General features: G+C 41.4%; 2 protein-coding genes across 5 annotated transcripts in view; both read right to left on the bottom strand.

Moving 5' to 3' along the window:
* The window catches only part of zgc:103625 (methyltransferase-like 26 B), a 38189-nt gene extending 32034 nt beyond the window's left edge, over nt 1-6155 (bottom strand). Inside the window, 2 exon segments of the mRNA XM_051073999.1 lie at nt 2966-3106; nt 6004-6155. The gene's annotated coding sequence lies outside the window, so the exon portion shown is untranslated.
* A 2476-nt stretch (nt 6156-8631) lies between these two features.
* Nucleotides 8632-26301, bottom strand: part of gcgra (glucagon receptor a) — a 35680-nt gene continuing 18010 nt past the window's right edge. For 2 of the 4 annotated variants that reach the window (XM_018704708.2, XM_018704706.2), the window contains 13 exons: nt 20053-20201; nt 19457-19553; nt 18468-18575; nt 18216-18310; nt 17847-17941; nt 17444-17633; nt 15655-15814; nt 15421-15481; nt 14756-14825; nt 13047-13135; nt 12808-12952; nt 11862-11903; nt 8632-11762 (listed from right to left, as the gene is read on the bottom strand). In XM_018704708.2, the coding sequence (XP_018560224.1) occupies nt 11397-11762; nt 11862-11903; nt 12808-12952; nt 13047-13135; nt 14756-14825; nt 15421-15481; nt 15655-15814; nt 17444-17633; nt 17847-17941; nt 18216-18310; nt 18468-18575; nt 19457-19553; nt 20053-20106 (1572 nt within the window). In that variant the 5' untranslated portion in view covers nt 20107-20201 and the 3' untranslated portion in view covers nt 8632-11396. Of the gene's footprint in view, nt 11763-11861; nt 11904-12807; nt 12953-13046; nt 13136-14755; nt 14826-15420; nt 15482-15654; nt 15815-17443; nt 17634-17846; nt 17942-18215; nt 18311-18467; nt 18576-19456; nt 19554-20052; nt 20202-20767; nt 20877-21665; nt 21905-26301 lie in introns of those variants that run through there. The other 2 variants (XM_018704711.2, XM_018704709.2) reach the window with 2 other exon arrangements.

Below are 26301 nucleotides of genomic sequence, written 5' to 3'. Positions count from 1 at the left end.
ATTTATACAGAAGTGACCACATCAGTAACAAATCATGCCCATGTTTTGCCTCTAAGCTGGTTGCTGTCACCCCCTCTATTACATAAACAACTGCATAAACCAAAACCATTAGACTGACTCATGTCTGGCCTGGTTCTACACCATCCATCCCCCTCAAGGTCATGTGGTTTAGAAAATACTAAACTGTATAGATGCACATTAACTTGTTTATTTTTTCCAACTGGACAGACAGGCAGACATGTTTTTTTTATTATCACAGTAACAACACACACCACTGTTGAGGAGCAGACCTTAGCACATGGGTGCTGATGCTGTGGAATAACAACAGGGAGACCAGGTAGGGTTGATCGAGACTGAAGTGCCCCTCTATCCAGCTGAAACTGCAGGTGGGACTGGGGGATAAAACCACAAAATCGTGGACGGCTCAGATGAGCAGACTAATATTTCTTTCTCCTCAGATTAGAGAGGCTTATAGATACCAACCACAGAGAGGCACTGAGAGAGGAGTCTGTGGTCAGAGGATGTGGCTTTGTGGTGAGGGGGCAATAGCTTGTTTTGTAATCAGGGGTCTTACACTAGATGGATTACATAGAGGACGGAATGAACTGCTTAGAGATTAGTTATTTTTTTCCATTTCCATGGAACAAGACCATGATTCCCCCTGTTGGATAAAACATTTGAAACTGTATCATGAAAGATGAAAATTTGAGGGAAGAAATACGAATTGTTTAAAGGCTAAACAAATAGATTCTCACTCAGATATAGCAACTATGAGACGCCAAAGGTGTTTCAGTCAACTTAATGGTGAGTTGGAACAGGTTTAACCTTTGGTAACCTTTTTTTTTTTTTTTTTTTTTTTTTTTAACAAAAACCTGAAATTATTTACTGTTTGTTGTGATTTAGGAGTCTTGCATTAAGTTGAACTTTTTTCTCACCTCATCTGTGACTGTCGCTCGGCAGAGCAGAGCATGAATCCTGTCTGACTAGACACTAATGAAACGTCTGATTGTAATACAACATCTGCTGCTGTCCACTCTGTGGAGCATCTCAGACAGCCTATCACTGTCTGCAACACTACTCTGCCCCGCTGGAACCTCTAGCACCCAGGGGGGATTTAGCGAGCTCACGGGCCCTGGTACATGGTGAAGATTAATGAGCAGACATGAATTCAAAGCAGGCAGGTGTCTGTCTTTTACTTGAAACCACCTGCTCTGTAGACAGTAGACAGTCCAAATCCAACAGGTAATCATTAACTTGTTAGTTTGTTTGTTTACATCTCCTGCCAGGGGGGTGCGGGTGGTTCAATGTTTCAGTCTGCATCAGTATTCACAAACCGGGTTGCTGGGTAAATTAATGTGCAGAGAGCCAAGGAGGAGGCTTTAATCTCTTGGCGGCCTCTCCTCACTGGACCTGTTTCTTCACTGTGAAACTGAAGCAGGTAGCAGAACAGCGTGATGCTAATGTAGCCGCTCGCTCAACGTTCAGCAGTCCCTACATAAGGCCAGACAGATGTTCTCGCTAGGTCTGTGGTAAGATCATCAAGGTGGTCATGAAACCTTAAACAGGAAGTTACAGTTGGTCCTTCAGGCGAGGTGTGGATCCTCGGATGTGACACTGTTAATAAGAAGGTCATGGTCTGGTCAGAGAGTCCCATTAAGAAGGTCACACAGATGTCAAGGTGTCCACTTCTGGTCACAAGCCTTATTGGTTTCAGTAGGCAGGAAAATCCATTCGAGTCAGGGCGTTGTTGCTCAGTTTATCTTATAATGATGTGCACTTTTACATCCAATACAGGGCTTTTAATGATGTAAACTGGATAATAAAGAGACAAGCTACTTAACTGTGATGAATGATGATATAGCTGAAATTTAATACCCAAGAATGACGATGATGATGTCACTTCATCACAGCTTTAAAATGGCAGCGTTGCTGTCAAATTACGGGATGAATAAAAGAGAATAAATGAGAGGCTGTAACTCCTACCTCCTACTACCATTCACTAGGAATCAGTGGAAGGCCTGCACTGACAAATGTCAATCAAGGCTTGACAGACAAAAAAGTGTAATACTATAGATAGATATAGACTAAAATATAGATATAGATAAAAACTGCCACAAATGTATTAATAACTGTACAGAATGATGTGTATATGACATTCAAAACTGCACACACTACACACAATGTTAACAATCAGTAATAAATAGGGGCATGTAAGTTTAAACAGTGCTAGAGTGGATTATAACAGGTCAATAAAAAATAACTGAGTCAGAACAACCCACTGTCTTGTGTTTGTTGACCTAATTCCCAATTTAGATAGATAGATAGATAGATAGATAGATAGATAGATAGATAGATAGATAGATAGATAGATAGATTTCAATTGCATCCTCGTCCATTCCTGTTTTTAAATTACATTTTTGACAAGCTTTTATGCTCTAAGTTGTTAAGCCTCTCAGAAAAGGCTTTGAGGATTTCTCCAAGAATAATGCTCCGTATTGAAATAGGGTAAATGATTGATCTCTACCTGGAATTTTCAGCTGTGAACAACGTGACAATTCTTGGCTTGTGAATAAGATGAGTGTTTTATACAGATAGGTTACTCACTGAGGTATTACAGGTCAAAAGTTTAGTACCACATAAATATCATATTTTGTATGTGCGCAAGCGTAGGCTAATGTGACAGGGCAGGACTAACAACCTGTTTGTATTCTAGTAACATAGCTCACATATAATGTGATTTTTTTTTTTTTTTTCCACAGTACACCTGACAGCAATGCATAAAATGAAACCTGTAGCCTTTGGGAGCTAGCAGGACAATTTGTCCTCCTGTAAGCCACAATAAACATTTTCACCTCAACACCACACTCTGTCCGTAATCATCTGACTTTATCGCCCTCGTGGGAATAATTCAGGCATACAACAGACAACAGGCATACAACATGCACACAACGAGTCTCTGACTCACCATCCTTGCCGATGAAAAGAAGAACATCACTGGCCTGTTTGCCTCCAGCCTCACTGAAGCTCAGCTGAAGATATTGTGGGCAGATAATTATCTTTGCCAGAATTCAGCATTTTTGCAGTGTGTTAATTCAACCAGGGAGACCTATAGGTGGAGAAAATAAAGCAGAGGAGATTGTGCCATGTGTTATGCCAGAGTGAAAATGCTTCCAGCGCCTTTTCACTCAGTATCATTGTCGCTGAAAGCTGTTACTAGAAAAGGTCAGGGCAGATGCAGAAACCGTTACAGATGCAGTGAGAGCCACCCGAGTTTGAGTTTGGCCACCCGAACTCTTTTGGACCATAATCATTAATTTCCTTGCAGTAAGGTTTTGTAATTCAGAATAAAGCACGTAATAGTAACTACCAAGAAATCTCTCTTATTGAAATGTGATGAAAGCCTGGGTCATATTTGTTTTTCTTCACCAGTGTTTTATGGGGTGTTTTTGCCCAAGTGAAATGCAGAAAAACCCACAATGCATTCAGTGGAGTAAAATAAATGATGAATTGAATTTAAATCTCATCAGGCTTGCGGCTTGTTCCGAATTGACCATCCAGTCTGGAAAATCTGGGTGGGAAAAACTAATGACTTAATATCCTATAGGGTAATGTTTTCATTCTTGTTCTATTATATTTGACAGGATGCCACAGTGTGGAAATGTGTACAGTGAGTTGGACATTGACTGAAAACACTGGAGAACATCCTTTTTTTCCGATCTTAACACAGAGTTTTTTTCTGACCTCACCTTGCAGCCTCTTCTGAGACTCTGTATGGACAAATCTGTCTCCTTGTTGCTGCTTGAGTTGCTGATTTGACTCACTCGAGACACTGCGGATGTAAAGTGATTTACCAATAACGAAACAAGGACGAAGTTCATTTGAGGCAGAGTTACGAAGCATTAAATGTGAACTGCAGCCAGCGGTGCCCTTGCAGTATCAGGAAGCTTTGAATGTCACTTTGAATTGTGGACACACTTTTCAGCAGCAAGTTAAAACAACACGCTTGGTCCTTGGGCACTTCAGGATTTCCCTACCTGCCTGCACAAATCTTCCACATTGTCTTCTCATTTCTCAAATATGAGTGTTTGGGGTGTCAGTGTTTCTACTCTGAAGCGCAAAGGTCCTCAGGCTGAAACAGATCTAATCTCTGGTCTACCACAGATAACACATAATGCACTTAAAGTACTGTGAGGCACATTAAAAATGTCAACTACTATGTACAATTACAGCATCACATTATCAAATGGTGCCTCTCAATGACAGTAAGAATTTTGCATCATTATCCACATTAACATCTGTTTGGTCCGTGTCTAATTATTTTCTTCACAGTCTTATGACCACCATTATTCATTTATCTTGTCCATCAGAGTGGATGAATCAGCAAGTGGCTAAAAAAAAAAAACACCAATTACTCTTGTGTCATCTGCTGTCAAATGTACCTCAGTGTGCATGAAAGTTATCAAGTCATTTATCAGCTTAAGAATAACAAACTGGTCAAACTGTGCATGGACTTGTAATATAATAGAAGTGAATTAGTGTCTTTTTAAATAATAGCAGGATGAAAGCAATTTAAGGAACTGTTTATAGCATGTGTAAAATTGCCTTTCTATCATTGTCAGTGCATCTTTGGGGCTATTACTATGGCAGTTACATCCTAATTGGAGTAAATTGTGGCAAGTCCGGCTGTCTTTTTTTATTCTAATATCCTCTTGAAATTATAAGCAAGCAGAGAGCCAGAAAAAATTTGTCTCTTGCTGTTAAACTGACATGACAGATGAAAGTTTTGAGATCTGGTCTAGTGCGCAGCTGACTGATTCCAACTTTGCAGACGTAAAGGAATAGTTTCCCAAAATGTTGAACTATTCCTTTAAAAAGAAAATTTGACCTGACATTGCTTCTGAGGAATATCAGCAATGGCCCTTTACTCCCTTGGCTATTTGTGAGCCATGCTGGTGAACACAGAATGGTTCAACATGCACTGAAAGCCCTTCTTGTAATCTTCCTCTGAGATAGGTTTTTTGGTTATGAGACTCCCATCCAGGCCAGTGAATTTACCTAGAACCATGTCAGTCGCTCTGCCTCAGTGTTTCCGCTCCAACCACCACACGGCCTGAGATATTGGATTTATTCAACTTATTCTGCGTTTGATGGCTGTAATCTGATTGCACATTTAGTTGATTTAATTTGGCACGCTGGTGACCAGACCGTGCAGGGGTGTTGACAGACTATTAGGTTGTGGTGAGGGGGGATCTCTCAGATGAGGCTGTGTGTGTGTGTGTGTGTGTGTGTGTGTGTGAAAGCTGAGAGGGTCTTGTTCATATTACATGGGGATGTAGTAGCTCTGGTAGATTGGGTTGCTTCGACCTAGAGTGTGTGCACCCAGGGGACCGTGCTCTGCTTGAGTGAGACGATAACATGACTTCTCAAACGCGGCTAATGAGCTCTAACAACCTGACTGATGACGCTCATGCATCAACCAAACCGATGAATCCGGTCTCTCTCTCTCGGTCTCCTCTCCTCTACCAACTGTGAAACCGAGTAAATGATGTTAATTTGGCTAAGCAGCAAGCCACTTGAAACATGAGGAGAATGGTTGAGTGTAGACCAGCTACACTCTTCTATCATCTATCTATTTCACAGGCTGAGACATAAATGACACGACAAGATTCTAGTTTGAAGTTGTTGTTGTTGTGCAAGGGAGAATATTTGAATTTACCAGCTTGATGAGTTTCAAGGTTTCTGATATTAAGTTTGTGAATTGGCACTATAAGTGTTATGTTCCATTCAAAAGAGGCAATTACTTTAAATTTATAACATCAAATAGTTCACTTTAGGATTAATCAGCCTATGCGTTTGCTTCATTACGCTTAATTAGTATCACCTGCTCTACACACATTCACTCTCAACACACATTACTTACTAATGTTAGCATTACCAGCTGTTTACTTAGCAGTCAATGAGAAACATTGCCAGTTCAGCATCAAACTTCATTTCTTTACTCACCAAAAGCTGTCTCCAGTGGTATAAAGCAGCAGTAATGTTGATTCTTGTCTTCTACTTCTATCACTTCCTTTCTTCTACTGAAGTTAGCATGCTAACCGGCTAGTCCCAGGACTTTCCGTCGCGTAGTACCACTTCCTGCGTCACCGTTACGTTCAACATGAGAGAATGAAGACGTGACGCAATCCAGAGGACGTATTCTAACCGATTCTAACGTTTTGTAAACGCAACAATGGCTGAAGCGTTTGCTAAGTAAACAGCTGTTAATGCTAACGTTGGTTATGTAGCGATAGCAAAAATAAACATATAACATATAGTCTGAATTTCAACAATATTAAACGATAGTGTAAAATGGTTTTGGTTAAAATCACTGGTCTTTGTACGATTTTTAATGTGAACTTAAAGTAGTCAAAAGGTGAAGTAAATGCTTTAATGTATGACCAGTTTTACAGATAATTGCTTACTTTTGCATTTGTAGGAGTTGCTCCTGAGACAGGCAGTGCCCCTGCTCACTCACTCACTCAGTGTGGGTGGAGTGACATGATAAATTGGAGCTGCCTGCTAAGGGGATTTATATGGCAATAAAATAGCCTGGTAATTGATGACTCTGTAGAGTTCCCAGTGATCGATAGTTAAATTACGTTAGCAAAGAGTAGTTTAGATAAGCCTCTAACGAATTTAGTAGTTTACAGTGATTGCTTCTCAGCTGCAAAAGTAAAAAAACATTCTTTGACTTTATTTGTCATTTTCGCTCCTGGACAGAAAGAGAGAGAATGAGAGATGAAGATAACAAGACCAATAGAGAAAAATAGCAAAAGAAAGTGCCAGTAGCAATACACACTTTGTGAGTGTGGTCTTTATTTTCATGTTAACAGTGTGATATCTAATATTTTCTTACGGGGGCTCTGGGCAATGTCATAACTGCAGAACTGAGGAATGTTTTGAAAAGCTTGCCTGTCACAATTTGCCATATTAAGTGGCTTTGCTGTTCTGAATCAACATGACACAGTTCCCTCCTCAATTAAGGGGCTGAAACTGAGAATTAGCTCTTACTACCCATTTAGACGTCACAAACTTTATGACATTACATACATGAATATAGCTTTATATTATATGTTATATATATTATATGTTATGTGTGTCATTAGATGTGATGAAAGTATTTTTACACACTGATGCTATCCCTTGTGATGCTATAATTTCATATGGCCCAAAGCGTGTGTCACAGCTCACTCCCAGTGTTAACTAATTTAGTAATATTTGCATGTACTGCATTCAGACACACACAATTTCAGTAGATTGGTGACATGCAGGTTTTAAATATTCATCTGCAAATGCATACTGTCTGTGTGCTCTGAGGATCCACGGGAAGTGACGATAGCACGAGAGCCACAAAGCTGCCCTTAAAAGCCTGTCGGAGAGCTGAGGATGGAAAATAGCTCACATAGCTTTATAGCACAATCACACACACACATGATCCTTTTTTTTCACATCAGAACACAAACCCAGCTCAAAGGCCGCAGGGGGAAACACATCTATTGACCTTTCCCCCCAATATATTAACTTGTGCATTATGGAGCGCAGAAATGATGTTGTTTCCACCACTTCCCATCTTCTTATGCCCCAAGGAAATTACATTGTTCCATGCTAAAATAGGCCCCTTGTGATCTTTTCTTAATAGAAGGCAACACTGCTAAACAATATACTGTACATAATTAGCTGTTAAGGCAAATAAGGATAGGTCAGTAATTTCAAATAAATATCCACGTTCTCCCAGAGATTTTGTTCAGGGCCACTGTTAGATCAGAAATCTGGTAGTTATAGTTGCGAAAACTTCCACCGTCACTGGATGTTCCTCTCTTTGCTCCACACACAGCAGTTTCATTTTGGTGTGGGTGTGCAGAGAAATGTTCAACCACATTTCACTGAAGTTCAAACATCTGCTTTTCCTACATTAATCACACACCGCTGAAGAGGTCGTCAAGACGGCTCCTTCGCAGAGAGTTTTGGCAAGAAAATGCAGCACAACAGTCTGGATATTCAAGAGGCTGCACCAGCTTTGCGGGTTTAACACGGGCTTTGCATTAATTGCACAACACGTTTTGATGTGGTTATAAATATGACCAGTAATGCAGATATTTAAAAGCCAAAACCACAAAGTTTGAAAGCAGCACAGGCGATGCAGTGAGCTGGACTCTGTACAGTTTTTGCTTGAATCTGTATTTGACGTTGGAAAATTAGACTCTGCTTAGTTTGATGCATAAATGGGCTACCATTTAGAAACAATTGCTCCTGCAACTCCATGGTGAAAGTGATATCGGAAGAGAAATCACTAACAAAGGCCAATACAATGAATTCATCTTTTCTGTTTTCTAAATCTTCTAGAAATGTTTTTCTGGGCTCCTCAGGCTTCCACATTTTTGGGCCTATGATCATGTTTATTACTGTCCTTATCAGGTTCCCCCTCACACATGAATGCCATTCAAGGTGTTGCACTCAGTTGTGCACACAAAAGGCAAAAATTTTACTGTAAAGAGCAAAAGAAGAAAGAAATTCAAACCCTCCTTTTTTAAATTTAACATTATGAGTGTATGAGTGTTCACCAATACAAAAAAACACAGCAAGTTAAAATCAGCTTTCACATACATTGTAATTTATTCTTTCACTATTTGGACAAAATTTGATAAGTAGACACAATATATGATGGAACTGTATACACCTGAACACAGTCAGTTTTTTTACTGATTGGATCCTTACACCAAATATACTGTACATAACCACCTTTAAGAGAAAATACAAAGAAACATACTGATTTGGGCCTTTTAAAGAATACATTCAGACAGAACCACTTTGGTCCAGAAAGGGGAGTGACCCAAGCTGCTGGTTTCAAAAAAATACATGGTTATGGTCACAGCTTAAAATACATGTAATAATTGGAAATAAAATTAGCAATATACTTATATACTCTATTGAATGCTATTTTACTGAGGGTGTACAACATTCCTTTGTTACCATGTCAGTATCCAAACACTTGTCCTGCTCTGCCAAACAAGAAAAACACTGCAAGTTCAGCCTCTGAGCAACAGCAGTGCCACTGTGTGTGTCATGCTCCCAGCTCAATTCTGAGTATTGGATATCTACCTGCCTCTATTACAATCCTCAGCAGATGATGAAATAGCAGTCAGTCTGCTATTTATTTATTTATTTTTCTTACGGAATGATTATCTGAATGACAAGTGTGTTGTTGTCATGCTCCATTTTAACTCTGAACTACAAAATGACTCAGAGGAATGACACTGAGAGTAGCTTCCATGATAAAACACAGAGCTGTGTCTTTTCTCTTTCCTTATAAAGGCATGACTTCTGGGAACATCCTGCGGTGTGACACTGTATATGCTAGAGTGGGACTGACTCACATCGACCTCTGACCTCTGTGCTCTGGGCTAAACCAGTTGCGCTGGCTAATATCAATGCACTGCTCCTCTGGCTGCAGCTAGTAAATCATCCTACTGCAACACATCCAAAAATCTGGAATACTGATACTACACACATTCATACCCACCTGAAAATACACTCATACACACACACACACACACACACACACACACACACACATACATACATACATACACACAGACATGCATGAAATATATTGACAGCAATCAGATAAATCACCTGTTTAAACACATATGTACACACAGTATTTAGCAATTATAAATTAACATTGTGCAAATAGTCATACATATAGTCAAGTTGAGTTAGTTCTGGCAAAATATTTAACAACTCAAAGGTTAACTAATGTTTAAAAAAAAGAAGTTTCTGTTTCTGTAAAAATTTTGAAGCAAATGTACCACTGCTGATTTAGCTTTCTTTGTCAATAGCATGCTTACGAGAGACAATTTGTTCTACCTTTAGGGTGCAGTGTTGTTTTTTTGTTTTTTTTTTGTTCCGTGTCCACAGCCCCTGCAGACACAGGATAAGGTTGAATACTAAACACTGTGCAGAGTAATTGGGCGCATGCAGTCATATGCACAGTCTGACTTTTTGTACAGCGGATCTACTGATGTGATGGCACTGTGCAGCACGCGCAACTTAAGTGCCCTAAATCTGCATGCACGACAGCTTATATTTAGCATCATGTGCCAGAGGTGACATGTTGTTTTCAATCAGAATGTTGGATTCATACTTTATGCATGCATGCCTTTACAGGTCATGTCTATACGTCTGCTGTGTTTTTTTAGCCTTGATTTGAGCGCAACCCCCTCCCCCCCCCATTCAGCTTTCACTGCAAAGGTTGAGTAGGCTACTGTGTAGAAGTTCATATAGTACGTGAGTCAGACAACATCTTCATGAAAAAGGGGAAAGAAAACACATTTAATGGCACAGAATTGCAACTGTTCCCCTTGAAAACACACCTAGCACATTTACACAGTAGCAACTGTAGCACTCAGCAGTATTCAAGGTTGAGCCCTATATAAAAAAGATTTATTTTTATTTATAAAACACCAAAGTAAGTCAAGCGATGATCATTTTAGCTTATTTATAATTCATCCCATACCATCTCTTGACCTTCTTTAAGGTCTATATGTAAGCCAGGAATGACCTGGTGAGAGCAGCTGCCAATTTCCCACGGGCCCTGGATGGGGCCACTTGAACAACACTGCGGTTACCTTGCTTTTTGAGGTCCAGTCGACAGAATGTTTCTTCTTTTTCTGTACATTTTTCATGAAAGTCAGTAAAGACAAAAAAACATTTACAGATATCAGAGAAAAGCAAAGGAAAAAAGCAGTCTTCTCTGTTCCCTACCATCTTGTTTTGTGTCACTTGTTTGGTCTTTTTTGTCTGTGTGCGTGTGTGTGTGTATGTGCGTGTGTATGCAGTTCAATGTCCAGTTTGTCTTTAACCTCCAGTACCACAAAACAGACATTTGATACACAGCACAGATTAAAGCAGAGGCTTAAGCAAGGACCCTGTGTCTTTTTTTTTATTTTTTTTTTTAGATGTTTTGTTGCTGTTGTTGCTATTTGAGGTTTCAGGGTTTTTGGTATTATCTTACATGGCTTATCTGCCTCGAGATGCTGTTGTTGCGTTGCTCAACATGCAGCAGTTTCTTACACTGTCCGACAAACAACTACAGAAATCCATTCACAAGGCTCACTACACATTGGACCCCCTCAGCCTGGGATGTCTGCCATATTGTTCTCCATTCTCAGGCTGTGGAAAGGGGGTGAGTGCTGCTCAGTCTCCTAGTCACGCTGACCTCTGAGCGAAGACCGCTCTGACAGATGACTCTATCAGCCCGGCTCTTCACAGCCGCCCGGGGCAGTATGTTAGAGCCAGATGAGAGCTCAAAGCCCTCCAACTTTCTTCACCAGAGTTCTCCATCCTGGTGTTTGTCAAAGGTGGCTCTCCGCATTCTCCCTCCGACTCTCGTAGCACTGCACCTTGTCCGACAGGCTGATGTCTTCCACCAGGGTGCAGTTGTTTATGGTTCCCTCGTGCAGCGGGGAGACGCACTGGCCTTCCCCCTTACCGTGGACCATACCGTTGTGGCAGCCGACCACGAGCATGTGCCTCTCCTCAGGACTGCAGGCCGGAGCAGTGGTTTTGGCGATGTCCGGCAGGTGAGGCAAATGAGAGACGTGGTTCAACAGGCTGCCTGTCTTCGTGTTGGGGGTATTGCTGTAGGTGTGGCGGTACTCCTCCTCGATGTTCCTCCCAAGCTTCCAGCGCTTCCATTTCTTCAGAATCTCCGACTGCACCTGAGGAGACGAAAGTACAGTAGATGTTATTAAAGTGATAACAGGAGAAAAATCACGTGCTGGAGAAAAAAAAATTGTTGTGCAAATGACCAAACTCACTTCTTTGTTGACAAAGCAGTACAAGATGGCCACCAAGAGACCCTGTGGAGAAAACAAATACTGAGAACAATACACATTATTGTGAAAATCAAACCAAGCCATGTGCTCTAGTGCGTGTGTCACTGTAATCGCTTTTTGGGCTACAATGGGCAAAACTGAGTGCAACCACGCTCTAATTAATTAATTAAATTAATTAATTAAAAAGCATCTTCTGTCCTAAGACGAATGTCCCGCAGCTGCACTTATCTTTGACTTTGTGATTCTCTTTGCATCCTCCTCTCTCCTCCTCTCACTCTCTCTTCTTGTTCTCTTCATCAAGGCGATTCCCCTGTCGGCTGTCTGTAATCTTGACACATGTCATCTGTGTCCCCATAGCCAAAAGGTCACCGTCATTATGTCACAGTGTGACACAGCCAGTTAGCGGCGTAGACAGCACATTATGCTAATGAAATCCCTTCTGACACATTAGTAAATACAGCACTTCTCAGTTATCTGGGGGGAAGGGGACAGTAGAGATGCACAGACTTCTGAGCAGATCGGCGAACAAGTTCATCTGAACGACACTTAGACAAGTGGCAGATGAAAGAATTGTGTGGTTAAATTAGTATGGCATAATTTTAGAGATTTGGATTCGATTAAGAGATAATTGTAAGTCTGAGCTACAGTTGTGCATCTCCCATCTAATCTTATTAAGTTAACTCAAATTTGAGAACAAAGACAGCACTTTAAAGTTCTGTTTTATCCTAGTGCCCCCCCCCCCAACCAACAGCATGCCTTCTTTTTCAATTTTGTCTCAGTGCAGCAGGGGATTTGTGGACCCACAAGATACCCCATCGCAGTCCTCCCTGATTTCACACAACAACTAAACCCCTGAGTTACCGCCTGCTAGCAATGACCACAGAAATAACCGAAGCTTTGGTTCAGGTTTTTCTTTTCAGAGTCCAACCTGGAAGGAGGAGAAGAAGAGGTCGATAAAGAGCTTGGTGAGACGCAGAGTGATGGTGGCCTTGGTGGATTCGTCTGTTACAAGGATAAAGGCCACCTGGTGGATGCCCAGCAGAGGAATCAGGGTTAGAGTCGACTTGGCCAACCTGGAGAGGGGGGAAAAGCACAGAATAAAAAGAGAGAAGGAAAACACATTAGACAGTACAGTGAGCTGAAAAGTGCTTAAATGTTTGGGCTCACCTGAACTTGTAATCTGTGTATCTCATTTGGTGCGCTCGAAGTTTTGACACAAGAATTTTAATGATGTGGATAAAGATGAGGAAGTTAATCTGTGAAAGACAGAAGCGCCAGTGTCAGTTAACAACAGTTCTGATCACATGTTAAATAGATCAGAAGGGTCAGTTTAGCCAAAACATAATTTATCACATTACAGAGATGTTGTCCTGTAGGCACTGTTGATTTTATGTGCGAAGGTTTTGAGTTAATGCCTCGCTGATATTTGTGCTGCCTCCCCAATACAGTGGGAGTGTAGGAAATTTTTTCTGTGCTGCTCAAAGCAGTGACAAATTACATTTAAAAAACACACACACACACAAAAAAAACATCACTTCCAGATAACCACAGGCTCAGGAAAATTTCCTCTGAAATTGTTGAACAGGGAAGTGGCAAAAAAAGTGAGTCATTTTTTTCTGATTTGGATCAACCAATTCTATAACACTGTTATAAGCAGCAGAAGCATTTTATTATCAGGAACCCTTTCACAGCAGCTGGCATTTCAAGAAGCAGTGGGTGTCCTTCTGATGGAAATCACTCATGATGTGACCTTTTTATTTACAGCTAAGTCTTTACAGGTAATTTGCAGGTGTTTGGAAGAGGAAAGTGAAGCTGGACCTAATTTGTACATGTAATTATTATCTAGATGTTTTTGATTATTATGGAAACAGTTGCTTTCTTTTGGGATGTGATGAATGATGTGGCACTGCAGTTTTTGTTTTTTGGTTTTGCAACACTGAGCAAAAATGGGAACATGGGTTGGTGATTGGTGGGTTTGCCCATTCACTGAGTGTTTACAGCACGGCTTGTTTTAATAAATGCAGGCATGTTAACCACAAGCCATGATATATGACGTATTATTAGGACTGAGTGGAAAAATAGCTGCAGCTCTTGTCCATCCCCTCATCCGCAAAATTAGAAGCACACTCTTGATTTAACTTCTCCAAATACTAAATACACAGCACATACACACTCTGATGTGTACACCATCTATATAAATGTACGTATGTGTTATTTCATATTTGCATATACATTGATATTTGAGGAAGAAAACTGTAGGGATTTGTTATTATTTCAATATGGACACACACACACACACACACACAAAGAAGGAAACAGTAAAATGGGAACCTGCACCTCCCGTCCCTGCGACAGCGCAAACACAGGAATTCCTGTGAGATACAGGCCACTTAGCAGGAAGATTAATGCATGGAAAATGCTGGCATGTCTGTGTAAGTGGCCTGACATAAGACCCATGACAAATCGAACTTATATAAAAGCTCTGGGCTGACCTTTGCAGAGCACACCTACAATAAAAGCCCTGGTCACAGTAAAATGTGCAAAACTAAAAAACATATTTCTTCAATCCAAAAACATTTGACTCTAAACATGTTTCCCAGATGAAATGCCAAAGACAGCCTTTTAAACTTTATGAATAAATGAGGTGTGTTTAATATTTTATTGTGTATGAATGAAAAAGGAAATGCTGGGGAAAGACGTAGAAATGCAAGTGGATACACATCAAGGATTTTCTGAACTCTTTGAATGCACAAATAATAAACACATGGCTCTTTGGATAAGAATAATCATTACTTGCATTGCACAATGTGAGAGGAGAGGTGTAGGTGAAGAAAAAGAAAGAGAGAGACAAAAGAAAACCAGAGGGAGGAAATTACCACAACTGCTAGCAGTATCGGGGAACGGATGATCCACCAGTAATTCATGTCTATGTTTTGCTCCCAGCACCTGAAAAAGAAATGCATTAATGGAAATTTAAGTGTGAGTCTTTCCTCTTTATCGTGTTCTGGTTACACTGTTTGAAAAGCTTTCCTCTCGTCTTTTCTCTAAAGCGTTACATAACACAAACACACAACGTGTTGGAGGTCTAGAAAGCGTGACCTTAAAATCCCTTTCACCCCATCTGCCACTACAGAGTACAACATCAGACCCTAACAGAATGGAAATTTGGGTGCTGAATGTTATTATGAAATATTAAGGGTGTGCTAACACAACAGCAGTTCTGACAAGGTTTCCGTATTCAGTGTTCTGCAGAAGATAAAATGTGTCTGTGTGAAATGTTTAATTGCAGCCAACTCCTCATGTAGTAATTGCCTGTTAAATTGACCGTGAGCTGCTGAGTATCAACATTCATATGTTTGGGAGAAGGACCATCTGCCAACTCCTTGTATTTTTTATTTTTTTTAATGTGGTTCTGCTGTGAATGAGGAATCTACACGAATGAGCTAAAATGTAAAATGTCTGGCAGGTTCTCATACAGCTGCAGAACCAGGAGATGAAGGAAAGAGAGAGAGGGAGAGGGGAGAGCACTGTGGAAACTTACTCTTGATTTTCATACAGGTATTTAGTTATCACCCAGGGCAAGAGGAATATTAACGGGGTACCTGTGAAGAAATGAGAGCTGTCTAAATGCAAAACAGTCATTTTGCACACCAGTCTTACAGCCTTTTTACGTTTATCTTCTCTGACTTAATTTCCTTTTATGCAAAAACATAATTGACTTACATCCACTGACTTATTAGACACACACTTCCACACAACAACAAAGCCAGCTCACCCCAGCCAATGCACAGGTAGATTTTGAAGTAGTTCCTCTCTGTAAACACAGTGATCACCAGGAGGTTGTGGAGGTAGATGCCTTCCACCAGCAGCCAGTAGCTGTTGGCCATGATGCTGTACTGCATCATCACCACGGCGATGCGGCAGCTAATCGTTGTCTGCAAGACAGCAGAGCAACAAGGCTTTCTTTTACAAATGTTAAGACGCTGAGCTGTGTGATGTCAAACATTATTTAGTTGTGAATTATGTGAATGGTGCTGCAGCAGATGGGAGATCCTTCTGCCGCCGGGATTCAGGCTTTTGTGCCTCCAGTGCCCAGATTGTACATCAGTGGCAACTTTAACCCCAGCCTCAGCCAGATGTGACCCCCACCCACACAAACATACAAACATCACATCAGCCTACATAGTGGACTCCCTCCCCACTTTAATGCATGATTAGCTCCTACAATTATCTCTGCAGCTATCACTACTCTTTCACAAGATAACTATTATTATTTTCTAAAAAAAAAAGAAAAAAAAAGACTATTTTATGTTATCTGTTTATGTATAGAGTTGTAGTGTACTGTTATACAAATCACAATAATGGCAGGATTGCGCAGCCTTGAGCGCTTTTTAGTTTAGTGCTGTTTTACACTGTACTAAATTCTGTCAGGGACTGTATGAAAAGTACAGGATGGGGACCATTCAAAGGCAAAGCACAAAGAATTTACGATGGTGGAATATAATTTAAACTAAAATATATAAATGAAAAAAATAGGGCTGTTAACATTAACACGTTAGCGATCCAGAAACCTTACCGATTTTGAGCACAACTTCCTCCCATAATTCCAACGCTCGGGGTCAAAGGCGAGGCAAACACAGCTACCGCGATGAGTGAGGAGGAAATTTTCGTTTTAAAAAGCTTCCAGGTGGAAGTTTAGATAAAAACCAGTGTGTACACGCCACAGTCACGAAAGGTCTCTCCACCGAAGCGCGACGACTCTGAAGTACTATCTTCAAGCAAAGCACATCTTTGCTGATGTTAGCATCTTTGCTAACATCAGCAAAGATGCTAGCATCGAGCCGCACTTGTTAAACTGCACCGGGAGAGTTCAGCCAGGGCAGGCCTGTCAACAAAACAACAACTAAGCTAACTCTGGTTGGGTTTGCTACAACTTTCCGAGTTGGAAATCCGACTTCAGGGGGCGTTCAAGTTGAAACTTCCGACTTGACCAGGAATCAGAGAAATTCCGACTTCCGAGTGCAACTGGAACGCACCATATCGCACCATCAACACTGCTTCAGGAAATTATAGAGATCGCATCAGGTACCCATCAAACAAGACACCTGTCACAAGACTTCATGAATACAAGTAAACACTAGCATTTTAAACTTGTGATTATTTTTAATAAATTGACAGCTCCAGAAAATAACAATTTGGACCAACATTAATATGACTTTATTTATTATTGTAATTAAATTATTGTTTAACTTTTCTTTTTTGTTTCAATGCAGATAAAAGTGAAGGAGAAAACGTTTGTCAGAGATAACATTTAGTTTAGTGGGAAAAATAAATCCTTGAAGCAGAAACACGATTGCCCTCTGACAAATGGCCCACATATATGCACAGTAGGAAAAAAATGTTAACATCAACTTCAAGGATTCACCAAAAAGAAAAGAAAAACACCTCTCCACCCACTCTAATACATTATATAGTATTTATAATTTGTGTACAATCTCTTGGTGGCCATTATAAAACACTGTCCTTTGTGGCTTGTTGTTTAGCTGCAGATCACTGACACTGACCTCATTGCTGAACAGCATCTCCACTGGAGGCATAGATGCCTGGGGGAATCCCTGCTCCTGGTCTCTGCTGAGGTCCCGAGATGTGATGTTGGCCACCACCAGCGCGTCTTTGATGAGGATAGACAGCGCTCGCAGGATGAAGGAGGCAAACAGATTCATGTGGATGTTGTTCCTCATGCAGTGCAGCTTCCTAACGAACGGGATCCAACACGGTAACAACAAGATAATTTCTCTTTTTTCACTTCATTATCAGAAAAACTGCAGCAGAGCTCTCTACTTAAATGCCATTATTTCCACTTGCTGTGTTTGATGCAGAAACAACCATAGCAGTCAACTGGAATTATTTATTAATACCTCACTTTATATCTCTGAATAGATTTTAGCTGAAAAAAATCATTATTACCTGAAGAATATGAGGATGCCAAGTGCCAACACCAAAGCCACCAGTGATAAGGAATAGCCCACTGTGTACATGATCCGAATATAGCCATAGTACTGCTGCAATTAAAGCACACACAAACACATGGACTTAGATTTTTCATCCTCTTATTTGAGAGGGGTGATAAAACAAAAAAAAAAGATCCTGTTAAGTCATTATAATAGGAAACTCTCAAAATAATGACTTAGAATCTCAAAATAATGAGTTAGTACTATTATATAATTATTTTGAATCTATGATGTGCTCTGTAAATCAGTTCATGTGGAAATAATATCTTGTTTGTTTTGCTGTCTAATGCCTTCTGGAAAGAATAATGAGAGGGATTTTTCTTACCTGTTTCGCATCATTAGAGTCACACTCACTGGTATTCTTCGTAGTCACCCACTGGCCGTTTGCATCACATTCCTGATACACCATGCCATGCTGAACTACACACACACACACACGTACACACAAACAGTCTCTGATTTACTGGAAAGTCCCGTCATCATTGGACAGCTGTCTTTCTCTGCAGGATATTTTAAGTTACCCTGCATCAACATGACCGCCGCGCAGCCTGTATCTACTTGCCTACGTGTCTCTTACCTTTATGGTGCCAGGGCAGATACCACGGACATGACACACTGACAGTGGTGTTGGGGAGTCCATCAGGCCAACAGGCATAATTGTCAAAAGTCCTGTTGCACACGAGGCCTGTGGGGGGGTGGACATGAAATATGGTAATATTATCCTGTACAGTCACAGCTTGTGCACACTTTTCCTCTGCTGCCTGTGTCCTACAGTGGTCTACATCATGGAATACAGTCTATGGCATGTCTTTAAAGTGATGGCCAGTGGTGGCCATTATAACATCTGTACACATCATGGTCTTTCATCATGACTTCAGAGTAAAGTCCTCCATCGATGACCTTCTGTTTATAGCACGCCTTTCATCTTTTCTAACAGAGGATGTAAATGGTGCTGGCTGTCAGTGTATGAACAGCCTGTTGCTCAGGTGTATGATGTGGTCCGGCCCGTCTCCTCTGCACCTACTAATTTGCTGTTATCCTCATACAATGACAGCAAGGGTATGTGAGATAGTGGAGTGGTGTTCTGACCGTGTTCTCCCCGATGCGTCCCACATGGATAAAACATGCTACCAGAGCACACTGTTGATGAACCTAGCCAGAGCTGGTTTTCTCTCAGCATGAGCCGAGAGCAGAGAGTGCGTGTGGTGTAGTAAATAAAAAACTGGGTGATTAGGGAGTGGAAATTGCTGCCACTCCACAGTCTGGTGATAATGCAACCTAAATGTTGCCTATTGTGCTGCATTATAGAGCTGCTGCTGTGCCATAACCTGAGGATAAATACTGTTTTTGTTTTTTTTTTTGTTTTTTTTGGTAATGTCAATGCAAAACAATACAAAAAAATCTCTTCCTTTCATATAATGTTGTTGGAGCACTAAAAATTATTTAGAATTAATCATAGTTTATTGTAATGTTGTCATTCCCTGCTTCTCTGGTTTAAAAAAAAATACACTACAATTTTTATTATCATAGAGAACTGGTGATGCCAGTCCAGTATGTTTGGCTCACCAGTGCTTGGTGGGTCTCGCGTGTTGTTGTGCTCACACTCCTCCATGTACAGTTTCCATTTCTCCTTCAGCTTCTCCAGGGTGGCAGCGGGAGACACCTGAGGAAACAATGACGCGCATACACTGTATGAGGTCAGTTATACCAGGATGTCCATAACTCGCCGACTTACTGATGTGGCGTGAGCAGGTGGGCAAGAAAAACGTTGAGAATGTGAAACCGACACAAACGATGGAGACACAACAGGGACATTAACCAAACTGTCTTTCATCTGTTTCACTTCGCTTCATATATACAGTGGCTATAAACAAGCCAACGGGTGTAATCCATCAAAATGGCACTGTGTCCCACTCTGATGTAGGGGGGCTTGTGCTACTGTATGGACAGGCTGATATATTGTATACCATAGGGACAGACAGTTTGTTTAGACCTCCACACCACAACTCTCTGGATTGCCTCAGAAGGCAGCAGAGCTAAAGAAACCACCCACCCCCGTACTATAATGCAAGAGCACATGAAGGCTTTTACCTCTGGGAGAAAGTGTGTGTGTGTGTGTGTGTGTGTGTGTGTGTGTGTGTGTCCATGCTCTTGGGACCCACCTGGATGCTGCAGGAGACGACGAGTATTGCCAAAAGGAGGAACAGCCGTGACATCCCTTATTCCTGCTGTTGGCACTGGGAGGGGATACTGCAGGACGGGGGAAGAGTTTTCACCTCATAAGGGGGCTTATCTATGCTCGCCACGCTGCCTGGATGACACAGAGACACACAATCCATCAAAGCTCATTGCAAACATGCTACTTAGTACCTCAGCTGGGCCAGGCGAAACAAGAGGACCAAAACAGGAAAAGGCTCATATCTATCGTGCTACAATTACACCAAGAGCTGAGGGCATGCAGAAGTAAAATACAGAGAAAATGTCAGTGTGACTTGTATCCCAAAAAGGCTCAGTTAAAATAAATCCATTGTGAGCCTGGCCAGTCCAGTTTCCATCCTGGCCGCTCATTCATATCAAGCATGTCCACATTTGACAAGGTGTACCAGCTGAACAACTCAGCAGGATGGACTACCCAGAACCAGACTGCCCAGAACATTGAGCACAGAGCCCAAAGAAGCCTCCAGGAAATGGTGTTTTGTCCCATCAGTGAGACAGCTGTGGCTCAGCAGAGCTGCGCCCACTCAATGACTCACAGTTGGCCTGCTGTCCACCTTCATCTTAAAGCCTGTCAGTGTTTGGTTGAGCGTGTGTCAGTCAGTCAGCGTGTGTGTGTGTGTGTGTGTGTGTGCGTGCGTGCGTGCACTGGGGGTCACTCACCTGCTCATCGATCAACGCTGCAAACTCCCCCGTGAGAGCGATTTCGTTTGAAGCCGGAGAACGGAACGAAATCTGAAACGTTTCTGCAAAAAACACCTTGACCATGGAAACATTTTTGGCTAAAACGTTTCAAATTCCATTCTGTTCTAGGTCTCGTGGCGGGGGCGGGCGGGCTTGTGTTGATGTGTTTGGGATTTCTTTTGTTTACTGGGGGGGTATGGTGTTTGTTCAAGAGATAAGAGCACAGTGTGTGTCATGACAAATGAACTTGATGTATGTGATCGAGAGAGAGAGAGAGAGAGACAGAGAGAGAGAGCCTCGGTTCAAATCAAAGGCTTTCCCAGTCTGCGTTTTGACTGAACATGTCAACAAGCTCATAGAGTCTGGGGTGAAATAGCCGCCAGGAGGTTCCAGTCACAATCTTAATGTCGGCCCTCTGTATTACAAAGCTCTTCTGGAAGTCAGACTTCAGATAATATCTAAACAAAAGAGCTGTACTTTCTAAATGGCCTGTTCAGTGTAATGACCACAGGATGCAGTTAGCATTAGCTGTAGTACAGACTGACTTAGTGCCCCAGGCGCCTGAGGGATCAGAGATACACTTGTCTGGTCTGACATCGGGTCAGGACTGGTGCAGCTGAGATCACAGACTGACATAATCAGACATGTTGAAGTCACAGTTTAGTTTCTACAACTCAGTTTCATAGCAACACAAGAAGCTTTAAAGCCAACAAACATGTCGGCTTTCATTCAGAAACTCCAGCATCCTCATGTATGTTAAACTGACTTCTGCTTTATGCCAATGTCATGAACAGAACAACCGCTAAACTATGTCAGTTACACCAAACCGAGTGTTAAGCTGCTCTGTGCCAAACAAGTGTGAAAGATTAGTTCTTACCGGACTAAGCGATCAGGCATCGTTCTGTGAGTGCATGACGTTTAAGCATGTGTCCGAGCCCAGTACGGAGTCTGACATACATGTGGGTGAGCACATGCTCTTGCTTACGGCACGAGTGTTACACCAGTGTGTGACGGTTTTCCGAGGGTTTCCCACCTCCACTCTTTCTCTCTCGCTCTCGCTCTCTCTCTCTCTCTTCCCATAAACACATACAGAGCCTCCTAACACACCGGCCTGCCTGCGCCACTTTCTGCAACTTAGCACCAAGTGGGAGCAATGATTAACCAGACTCAGAGCTCAGTGGAGTCCTGCAGGGAGAGGACATGCCAAAGTGAGAGAGAGACAGAGAAAAAAAGGGTTTCTCAACCTCCTCTGGCCCCTGACCCCATTTTTATGTCCCAACACAATAATACATGCATTTTTATGAATTTGAGAATCGCACATGTTGCAATATGTTTCAAAGAGCCTGAGAAAATAATCTCTTGTGAGTGAAGGTGAAGTCTGTCCAACATCTAGTTCACCAACTTTCTCCTGTTTAATCCCACTCTGACCTTTATCCTACCTTTATACTTTTAAACTGTTTCCTTCTCTTACCCCTCCTTTAACAACTTGGGATAATTTTCATCAGTCTGACATCACAATTTTCTGCATTGATTCATATCGCATCTGCATATTTTTAGACAGAACATCACTAAATGCCCCAAAGCTGAATACAAAATGAGGCTTCATTCTCTAAAAACAATGCAAGGCCAGAATAAGACGCACCCTGAAGACATATGTTTGTACATCTCTCCTGCTTTAGTTGTGCAGATTTGTCATGTACAATATGTCTGCTTGGATGCCTTTGATGCAGGACGATGGGAATCACATTGGCCATTTGGCAGTAGCTGGAGTGGAACTAATGGGCTTGTGAGGTGTGAGGCTAATTAGGCTTGTGTACAGTATTCTGCTGTGACGAAATCCGACCAGAGCACACAGCTCTGGGCTCCCACTTAACCGTGAATCGCTGGGGCCCGCTGTGAATCCAGACCAAGTCAAGGTCTTCTGGAGCATGTGTTGCTTAAGTTCCCGGAAATAACCTGGAGCTTTTAGCACTATTGTTGCACATCTGATTTAAGAGGTGGGACGATGTCTGAGAGTCACAAAGGCAGAGCCGGGGGGGACTTTTCTTGGGTTGTTCGAGCCTGTTTCCTTTAGTGTTTTTCATCCTGAAACACGTTACCAAACCAAAATGTTTCACCTCTGCCTGGGGACACATGCAATATGTGAGAAATGATGCAGTGCTTTTTTTCAGATAAAATCAATATTAATAATAATAATAATAATAATATATAATATTTTATTACTATTTTTTTTCCCTTTGTTTCATACTTATTTATTGATGCTTTATATTAAACTAAATAGATGCAATTTTAACGGAAATACTGAATGGTCATTGCTCCCCTTGAGTGAAAGGACAGACGGCTATTATTTTGAATAATATCCAGTCATTTATTTATATTTGTGTAAAAAAAAAAATACATTGACAATCACAATCACAAACGAATGACGCAAATTCCCTCAATGTCTCAAACACACACGCACAAAAACCAAAACCGCTCTATGTTCAAGTGCATGTTGGATGGCTCAATACAATGGCCACTAACAATTACTGTTGTTTGTTGGAGAGTACTTACCTTTCATTTGATTACATTGTCTAACAAATAAAATTACAAAAGGGTAGTATGCGTGCATGAATGTGGGGCGGAGGGGAGCAACACGGATTAAAAACAAACCTCTTAGAAAACACAATAACTGTCCAGTTCAGAAAATGCCCCCAAGCGGCAATCTATCATGCAACTTTCCAGATGCAGAGGTGAAAGTAAAGGCAAAATCCCCGCGTCACCCATCTTCATTGCCACTGATGAGGCCGTAGTGCATCTATAAAAAACCTGAGTAACGTTCACTAACCTCGTTTCTGAACACAGACATCAATCGAATAGATGATCGTTAAGGCAAAAATGCAGCACAACTCTTGTCAAGCATTCGCTTGGTGTATTCTTCTCATTCTCCCCGTGCTTTGACTAAAGCCGAGGCAGAACACGCCACGCTCATACCTCAGGGCTGCAGATGTTACACTGAGCATGACATTGCTCTATGAGACCGTCACTATCTGTTTAATGGGGTGAAGCAGGGTTCAGAGGAGACGGAGCATCATGTTGCGACATGCCCTGTGACTTGGCTGCTGTGAGAAAGATGGGCTGTAGCTTAAATCTACGGATCGTTCTCTGCATGAGTAATGTTATCTTTGGTTAGACACCACACTTATCAGTTACTGTGCAAATGCTCGATCAACTTCTGCTATTTGACTTTTCCACTGTGCGACTCTCCAACTGCTGGGTTGAGTATTTTCTCTCCAGTAGCTGAGTGACAGATAATGTTCTGCTCAGCAAACAAGTCTATACTCAGTCTTCAGACTCACTCCCTCTTTCTGAGAGATCGTTCTGCAACCATTTACATACCATAGATAATATCTCAATGAAATACTCCTTAACAGGAGATTCACTCAGTGCGTTTCAGGCATTATTTTTTGATGTCGTCTTTTATCTGATCTCTACTACCTGTCTACTTCTGCTTAAATAAATGATTTCCCAAGAAATTGTTGTTGTTGTTCCAAATAACATGCTGATAATTGTCCTCCCTTTGTGCTCTCTGTGACCACATATGCACAGTGCTTCACAAAAGCTGTTTTGTGGTGTCTTTGACACAGAATTTTTAATTACACAATCATCAGAGTGTCAGTGTGATCATGGCAGAGTCGTATTTCAGATCACTATGACTCAACAGGAAATTCATTCAGGCAAAAGCTTCCTGTTGATGTCCTACTTTACCAAAAATACATATCAACATATAATTAATAAAAGCAAACCAGTGATTGCATTTGATTTGAAGTTACAGCAACAAAATATTACCAAAGAAAAAAGCAGAAAGCACCTGGGTTCTCCCAGAGAGCTCTCTCTAGCTGAAAGTCTTTCAGCCGTAAAGATGACAATCCCACAAGTCAAAGAGGAAGCTTTCCATCAGCTGTTCATTGAGCTCAGACTGACAACAAAAGCTGATTTTTTTTTTTTCTGGAGACTCTGTCATTGTCAGCATGCTTGGGCACTGAGTACAGCTGCCTCCTCCATAATTAGAGCACAACTTACTGTAGAGTGTGGCATGGCAGTGGTAAATAAGATTAAACCTGGATCTTTTCCTTTTGCTTTTTTCTAAGAAATGAGGATTGGTGCCACCCTGCTCATCTTCAGCCAAAGTGCCAATCTGCAAGGCACCAAAAACTGCTCTGGTGAAACTGCTGGCTGACAGCACAAGTCAGTGCTTGTACCATTATGCAGCATCATTATCCTTCACTTGTGTAGGCCTTTCTCCCAACCTGTCCCTGCAATTTGTTTTCCCTTTCTGCAGCTTTCTCCAAGTGTGACAGCTGGAAATCTGTGATACTGAAAAAAAAAAAAAAAACAGTTCATGTTTCTTGATTCACAGACACTGCTGCCAAGTCCTGAAGTTCACTCCAGATGTTTTAGATTGTTGAAAATCAGTTAGCCTAAGGCTGTAACTGCATTACAGCTGTTCTACAGCAAGAGGAAATGCACCAACACGTGACAAAATGTACCCAGATAGCTCATAAAGCTAAAAAGAAACACTGAAAATTGAAACCCCCATTCTCAACCTTTGCTTCCTCGCTACCTGTTACATAAAAGCAGCTGCACAGAGAACAGAATCCACACATTTCAGTGATGAGTTCTTGACAGAGTCTCAAAAAACTCTGCTGTCTCTTTCACCAGTGCTACATAATCCAGGACATGCCTGTGAGGGATAGTATCCCCTAACATGGTGTATACTGTCTAATGTGGGGACCAAGTAACCATCCTCACCATGGTTGTAGCCTAATTTGGTCAGTCTGTCAGTGGGATTCAGTTATCAGGTCCGTTGGATTTGTTAGGGGATATGACATGCACAGCTAAGCTAATCGTTTGCTCTTTGCTGAACGGTATTTGGGAAATGTGTCGTGTCTAAGCTTTTACTCGTCCTCTGTCTCTTACACACACTTCTCCATGGTGCTGCGAATATGATCATTTTTTTTGGGTGAACTGATTGCTAAAGTGCCCTTTTTTCTGCCTTGCTAAAATATTCCACAACTGGGCTTAAGCTGCTCTTACATGCATGCATTTTAGAGACGTGTTCAAAAAGTCAATGGGACATTGTGCTTCACTGAATATGCAAGTCAAATGTGTCAGCAGGAACACTGTACAACATTTTGTTGAAGCATCAACACAGCACTTCTCACTTGATTATGCAAATGTCCAATAAATGTGCTTTGTGTTTGCAGAGAAATTCGCCAAAAATCGACACATCTTTTTCAGTTAGGTCAGTGTACAACACAGTACACAGTAATACAGTGAATCATTAAATGTTAACACACAGCAGAAGTGTTTGATTATTTATCACCTGCCTCCTCTCCAGGTTCCAGAGATGTTTTCTCTGCAGGGAGGAAAAACATAGGGTAATTGCAGCCTCCTGTCAATACGTAAAAAAGGATTTCACACTGGGCAAACATCCTAGTCACACAATTTTTATTCTCTCACATGGACCGGAA

The sequence above is a fragment of the Lates calcarifer genome, linkage group LG11 (assembly GCF_001640805.2).
Source record: "Lates calcarifer isolate ASB-BC8 linkage group LG11, TLL_Latcal_v3, whole genome shotgun sequence".
NCBI lineage: Eukaryota > Metazoa > Chordata > Actinopteri > Centropomidae > Lates > Lates calcarifer.
Note: the sequence above shows the minus strand (reverse complement) of the source record. Positions and strands in the feature narration are given on the sequence as shown.